At 41.1% G+C, this 7,034-nt stretch overlaps 2 protein-coding genes across 3 annotated transcripts in view; one reads left to right on the forward strand and one right to left on the reverse strand.

Moving 5' to 3' along the window:
• Positions 1–1,334: 1,334 nt before the first annotated feature.
• mospd1 (motile sperm domain containing 1) lies at positions 1,335–5,068 on the reverse strand. The gene is made up of 6 exons (XM_004563210.6): positions 4,786–5,068; positions 3,133–3,415; positions 2,949–3,024; positions 2,640–2,860; positions 2,140–2,301; positions 1,335–2,020 (listed from the first exon to the last, which is right to left on the reverse strand). The coding sequence occupies exons 2-6, from the start codon at positions 3,284–3,286 to the stop codon at positions 1,989–1,991; spliced, it is 645 nt and encodes a 214-aa protein (XP_004563267.2). The 5' UTR covers positions 3,287–3,415; positions 4,786–5,068; the 3' UTR covers positions 1,335–1,988.
• A 714-nt stretch (positions 5,069–5,782) lies between these two features.
• The window catches only part of ints6l (integrator complex subunit 6 like), a 23,109-nt gene continuing 21,857 nt past the window's right edge, over positions 5,783–7,034 (forward strand). The window contains exons 1-2 of one of the 2 annotated variants that reach the window (XR_013101177.1): positions 5,783–6,183; positions 6,303–6,380. Coding sequence is in view for 1 of the 2 variants with exons in the window: in XM_004563213.6 (XP_004563270.1) it covers positions 6,073–6,183; positions 6,303–6,380 (189 nt within the window). In the remaining variant the exon portion in view is untranslated. The remainder of the gene's footprint in view (positions 6,184–6,302; positions 6,381–7,034) is intronic. The other variant, XM_004563213.6, reaches the window with a different exon arrangement.

A 7,034-nucleotide genomic window follows, 5' to 3' on the forward strand; every position in this document is an offset into this window, starting at 1 on the left:
AGTTCAAACTGCAAAATTTTGATGAATAAGAAGCTGAAACAAAATATCCAAGGTCCATCCATATCCTGTAGTAATTTGCAGATTTTCTTTCAAATTATGTTTATTACGTTATGTTTCAAGCCCAGATATACTTGAAGTTTCAGTGAGTCAGTTTTGAGAAGGAGTTTGTACCAGTTAAACTATGTTTCAGTATCTCAGTTTTGTTTGAATGGCTTGAAGTAAAAATTATAAAACACAGGGCTCCACGCTGCTGGCTCTGCAGGAAGTGGTGAGAGTTCTCAGAGTCCTTCTGATCACTGCATCTCAGATTTTGAATAAACTTTCCACTGATGTTAGAAAGGCCACTTTGAATTGAATCCCTGCCACTCACACAGCAACATAAAGCCAGGCCATTGTGTAACGCTCCATCAGAGATCACATGGTCCAGGCCATCCTGACAGGAATCAGAGAGATGTACACACACAGCAAACTTTGCACAGGTGCTGCTCATTAAAACTGTCGATGTAACAGTGAAAGTTTGCATGCTCCCTAATTACACCTGAAACTTTTGCTTTGGTGGATCAAGTTTGAGTCACTGAACTTTGTTTTCAAGACAGTCCCTCAATAATCAGTCAATCATAGTTCATTTTTGTTCTTTTCGTTTTTGTCGGGACACTTTAGATAGTGGTGTCCAAGCTGAAATATTCACAGACGCTTTGGGTGGCTTAAAATATTCTTCCTTAAATGTGATTAAAAACACAAGTTGAAATAAGTATTTGTGCTGTTAACATGTGTCCACGTGGGGATGATGACTGTGGAGAAATGACTGTACTAGAAAAAAACGTAGGTTACTGGATGCACCAACTTTATAATAGTCCTTTACACCGTTCTCACTCCTGGTTGTATTTAGCTGTGTTTTGTTAATATTTATGTAATTTCATAGTACTTTACTTTTATTAATATCTTAATACTTCATAGAACAATGTGTGCATAATGTCTTGCGTGCCATCAGACAACCCTGTGCATGCGTATCCTCCATCTTCGCTGCTGGAAAATGCTTCCACAGATTTCAGTTCAGCATTCTCTTGAGTGTCACGTCCCTCTCTGTATAATTTCTTCAGTGTTATTTCTCTGCCTTATTTACAGCTTTAGAGGCAACTGGTTCCCAAGCAGCTGCACATCATGTTGCTTTGAGATGACACCCCTTCCCCGAGGGAGACCGCTGGATTATTTTCAGGCACCATCATTGCAAAGCTAACAGGAGCTTTATTGTCCTGTTCTGTGCCGTGTGCTTTCCTGACACAACATGTAATGTGTAAAAAATAAAACAGAATCTATCTTTGAACATGACACACTACAGCTGTATTGAGACTTTATTAAACATTTGATAAAGCATGGCAAGCGAACCATTCTTCTTTCAAGAGGAGATCCCTCCTTTGGTGACAGGTAGAAGTATCTTACTGCTAACAAACTTAAAGCCCACTCATACAAAGTATCCACACATGCAAGGAACGGCATTTAGTCTTCAGTCTACTCTAAAAAGCTTTAAAAAAACATCAATTTAATAATGGTAACAGGTAACAAAACTTTAATGGCTTTATATACAAGTACCGCGTTTGCATGTTGATTCCTTCACACTGAAATGACCACTTTCTTTCACATAATGGCAACAGAGTTACAGACAATATGTGAGGCCAAACAACAGCAAATGGCCTCACGCTTCTTCACAGGCCCTTTATCTCAGGGACAGCTCCCCTCACTCTGACCTTACACACGACAGCTCTTCCCATTTACGTCACTTTAGTTCCGTGTATGTATTAACACAAATGTGTAGATTTGAAAACAAGTATGCTAAAATGTATTTTTCAGAGGATGAGGTAATCGAATAAGTACCCCTGTTCCCCTGCTGTCAGCTCTACTTTTTTTTTACTCGTAGTAGTGCCTCTGGTGGGAGAACATTCTCTTCATGTTTCTGTTTCTTTTCTTCCCTCCTTTCGGCTCACGGCACTTCATGTGCGTAGAATGACCATTGTAAGAAGCCCTAAAATATGACAAGAAATAACACCGGGTATTATAAATTTCATCACACGCTTTGTCAAAACAAACAGCCTGGTTCTCACTTCAGAATGGAACATGCAACTTCCTTCTGTTTTTACTCACCGAGAACATAAGCAGCTACAAGTTTCTTGTTAACACTTAAGTGGAGGTAGACAGGCACAGTAGATTCTTGCTCCCCAAGTGTCGGGAGCATCAGGGCGGCCATACACACCAGCCCAAGCAGTACTGTCAACAGACTGGGTCCTCCAGCAACAGGACGGCTCTCTGCAAGTGTCACATACACACAAATAAACACACTTAGATTGAGTGCAATCACTTGTGTAACTCAGAAAAAGCCTGGTAATTTACCAAACTAACTTAAACTGCTTCCATTTAAGTCTGAAGGGGGACCCAATAGCAATATACAGCAGATTATGTGGCACTAAATTAATGTGGGTATAATTAAGAATATTATTTAAAACAAAGCAACACAGGGTTGGAAGAACAATAATAAAATTAGAATAAGCGATATCGTTTGAAATGCTCACCAATTGAATTTTGTGATAATTTGGCTCCATCTAGAGGCAGTTTCACACAGCAGCGATTTCCCCTCTTTTTCCTACCTGTCTGGAATGCAGTCTGTTCAAAAAACTCGCTGTCAGCAATTCGGCGTTCCTCATCTTGGGGCCGGGGGCTAGGCGGGTCCTGTGAGGCAGAGGGACGGAGAGTGGCCGTCACCTCTTTGCGGCCCAGAGCTTTCCGCTGACTCTGCTCTGACACCTGCAGCCGGAACTTGTCGTAGACCCCATAATGGCACGCGCGCACATCTCGGTGTCGGATTACTCTGCGTGGATGCAGAAAGTTAGCTGTACAGATAGCAATAAATTAATCAATCTGCTAGTTTAGGTTCACCAAAGCGTGAACTAACTCACATATCAACGCAACACTGAGGCTTGACGGCTCCAGTTGCATCCACCACGGTGTACTTGTTTGGCGCTGTGCACAGCACTGACAACGAAGAAAACAATACACGACGTAGCCATGTGATTGGAGATGAAAAATGAACATAACAATTATACGTAAACACAGAGATGTTGTTTCGATCTGCTCACTGACCTTTAAACTTGAGGGCGAACTCATAGGGATTGTAGAGCGTGAGCACCTGTTTGTGAGACGACTGATCATCGGCATAGAAGATGAGCTCATTGGGGAACACGAACACGGGAAGGCTTCCTCCCACCAGCTCTGGCGGTCGATGCTGCTGCTGCATTGGCTCCCGCTGAGCTCTACCCTCTGCCCAGGCCCCGCCAACTCTTCTCTAGCAACTCTCAAGCTTTGTGAGCTCCCTTCAGGTGAACAGCACTTCCCACTCTCAGCTCCTTAGGGCCATGACATGATACTGTGAAGAAACACAAGTGATGAAACGCAAAATACGCCAAGAGGCAACAGCCTGTCACTCTTTTACATTTTATGAAACTCTAATAGGTTAGTAATAGTGTAGTGGTAATACATTTCTTTCATTTTTTTCATATATCTCCTATAGCTTCTAGTTACCTTACACTTTACTGTGCCTGTTTGTTTACTTTAGTGACTCAAAGGCAAGTTTCTGCCCACCTCTTGGATGCTTTGTCTGTTTAGCTTCTCCCCCACCTCTGTGGGTTCACACCCTCTGTTTCCACGCCCCCACTGCATAACAAAGAGTGAAGCCATCCCCCGCCAACAAATGTTAACCCACCCCCATAGCCTTAATTTTATTATGATATTCTAGTATATTTAAAAGTACATTTAAACACTTATAACTTAATTAGATTCTAGATTTACTCTGTTTTTAAATACTCTGTATTTAAAGCAAAAAATATTATTATATCACTTACGTGATTAAAAAAATGAAAATGTTAGACTCATCTAAATGTTTTAGTTTAGTCTGTTTTTTTTTTTATTTAACAGTGTAATAAGATATTTACATTGATAAACCTTTTCTAAACCACCTAAACCCATGTCTTTAAAACTTGAGCACAGCAAGGTTTTGTTATATACTGATAATCCTACACGTGCTATATTTTAACGCTACGTGTATTTTTAAAGGCAAATACTTGAAACAAAACTCAGACCTTAATGATAAGCGAGAAAGCTAAGGCAATTTCATTGGTACAACTTTTTATTAAAGGCAAACAAAGTTAAAGTGAACTCCATGTGCCTGGTCACGTGGCCCTTTGTGTTTACATGGTAACGGAAGAACTCGAGGAGCGAGACCTGTGGTATCGTAACACTTTTTATTTTCTACGTATAGTTTGCTCCACGTCAGAAAAACACAATAAAATCACTACATTTGAAGCACGATGCTACGAAGTCACTTTCAGTATATGAGATATGATATGTTATTAAGTTATCTAGATTTCTTTAGCATTTCGTTAGTGTATATAAACTCAAAACTGTCTTTAAAGCACAGGTAACAACGTAAACAAACACCAGAAATAGGTTTTTCGTTGAATATTTGACATAAATCTATAACAACTGTGATTTTAAATTAATACGGTGCCTATTATTAAGTAATACCGATGGTATAACATGTTCTTTATCTGCTCGTGTAATAACACATATTTTCACTGTAATGCTAACGGTGTTCAATACTGATGGCTAGCGTTAGCCGGCTAAGAAAACCCAGCTGATAGCAAATTGCCTCTTAAACGTTGTCTACACGCAGTGTCATTTCAGAAAGCAAAGCGCAGATTTATTTAATTTCAATAGCAAGTCAGAGTGAAACTTTACCTTGTTGTCAGCACACGGGTTCGTGAAACGTTGGAGCTGTAAACGAGATCTGTGCTTCTGCTCCCACCCTGTTGTTGTTGCTCCTCAAGCCTTTTTTTTCTTTGTGAATAATTGTACTGCAGACCTCGCGGTGCATGCTGGGATGGCAGAAGACGAGTACGTGAGAACGTAAATGTTCTCCCAGCACGCGGGCTAACGTGTTTATTACTATTTCACAACGTTTGGATCGGAGCACAGAAAACTTTATCCCCCAGGCATAATTTAATTATATTTGCAGAATGCTTTGACAACACAACTGCTGTGAAAAAAATGTGCTCAGATGTAAAGTATACTCACACTTTCCTAGTGCAATAAATTGTTTTCTTTAGCATATAACGTATAAATAGGCCAACTGAAAACAAGAAATAGCCTGTTTTAAACTTCCACCAGGCATGAGGTATTTTTCTAAACTGCTGGTATAAAGTTTTAAAACTTACTGTAATTTGATTTTTCCGTTATTTCTTAATATCATGGTAGCATCGAAGCACACTATCGTGACTTCAGTATTGTCGGAGTTACCACCATTACGGCCAAACGATACAAAAAACACGGTTCGGTAGCGAGAATTATTTTCCCGCTGTGGTATTTGCAAACTCAAGCATGCATGTGTAAGTTTCTTCCCCAGTTTTTGTTTTAGTTAACAAGGTCATGTAACTACATGCGTTGTTATTACGTTAGTCAGAAGGACGGAGCCTTTGAGACGCCTTGAACGCAGCAAAAGAATCACATCTGTGGGCGCGCGTATGAGGTTGTGATGGGGCGGGAGGGATACGGTGCAAGCGGCAAGACATTTCAGGTCTAAGAATATAATTCTCACACTGCAACAAACAGTTATGTGGCTTCAAACTAGCCTCAAGAGACCACAGATACGAGGGCATTATACCACGCTTTTGAATAACCACCCCCAACACCAGGAGACTGACAAACTGTACTCACGAGCCATTTCGACTTCGTTATATCTGTGCTTGAGGGGGCGTGGTCATTTCCATCGGACTCAGCCAATGGCGTCGCACTGAAAGGAGCTGGGCGTTCCATTCGGTTAGGAGCAGAAGTTGAACAGCGCGAGCCGAGACAGAGCTCTAGAAAGGCAGATAGGGAGAGGGCAGAGGCAACGGCCCTCTACTGGAGGGGGGGGGGCTTATTATAACAAATATATACACACATGTGTGAACTGTTGGGCTGCACGATAGGTCATATGTGGATAATAGTTATTTTAGAAAAGCATATAACCGCGGCTTTACATTTAAAATGCCTATTTTACTTTTCCTGTTAGACACGTCCGCCTCTATGAATCAGCGCACTTATTTGGGTACGACGTATCTGGACGTTGCTAAAGGCGCGGTTGAGGTCTTTATGAAGGTAAATAATGATTTTACCCCGACCTTTTTCAGCACGTATGCACCTTTGGTTAGCTTAGGGTTCCTTGGGGAAGATAGGTCAAAATTAATATATGTTGTTTTGGTTTTCTTTTTTGACAGCTGCGTGCCCGAGACCCGGCTAGTAGAGGCGACAGGTACATGCTAGTTACATTCGATGATCCACCATACGGAGTGAAGGTAATTAGCAACTGATGCCATTTTTACATTTTACAAGCCGTTCGTATTTTTCTGTCAGTGAGATTTTATTGTCCTTCTGGTTTGTAGTCAGTGTTGGGCGGCTTCCCGGTGGCAAAAAACGGCAAATTAGTGCTCCAAATACTGACAAACGCGGAGCTGCACTGCCTCCGAACATCCAGCAGACATTTTGCTTTTGTGTTGAGAAAAGTCTCGGGCGTTGAGATGGAGGCGTGGAGATTTATTATCAGCTATGACGTCGCTCTTTTTTTAATATAACAACGTGTAGACTGGTCAAAGAGCCCGCCGATCACTTTTTACCCCGCCCCTTGCATCAGTCACGCATCGCCATTGGCCAATCTGGGCTGAAAGTTGATAAGCCCTCTTCATCATGAGATCTCTTTTTTTTGTATTTTTATGAGTTTGCTCATGTTCTCATTATTCATATTATAATTATTTGTCATCCCGATACGAGTGATCGTCATGTCCTTGCATAGGAGCAGTAGTCTTCATACATGCACAGACACACAGGAACAAATAAATACAGCGTGGGAATCACTGCGATAATTTCACGGGGTTAATATCAACAAAGGTTTCCTGACTATAATCTATTGACATGTTTTATGACCAGACACATGTCTCCATCTGATCTTTTCA

The sequence above is a fragment of the Maylandia zebra genome, linkage group LG2 (assembly GCF_041146795.1).
Source record: "Maylandia zebra isolate NMK-2024a linkage group LG2, Mzebra_GT3a, whole genome shotgun sequence".
Lineage (NCBI taxonomy): Eukaryota > Metazoa > Chordata > Actinopteri > Cichliformes > Cichlidae > Maylandia > Maylandia zebra.

Bases quoted from the DNA above. Each gene is read 5' to 3' on its own strand.
- mospd1 (XM_004563210.6), bottom strand. From the start codon at position 3,286: ATGCAGCAGCAGCATCGACCGCCAGAGCTGGTGGGAGGAAGCCTTCCC. The intron at 2,302-2,639 runs GTAGGAAAAAGA...TGACACTTGCAG, and splicing joins ACAGACTGCATTCCAGACAG to AGAGCCGTCCTGTTGCTGGA. The intron at 2,021-2,139 runs GTGAGTAAAAAC...GTCATATTTTAG, and splicing joins TGTAGCTGCTTATGTTCTCG to GGCTTCTTACAATGGTCATT.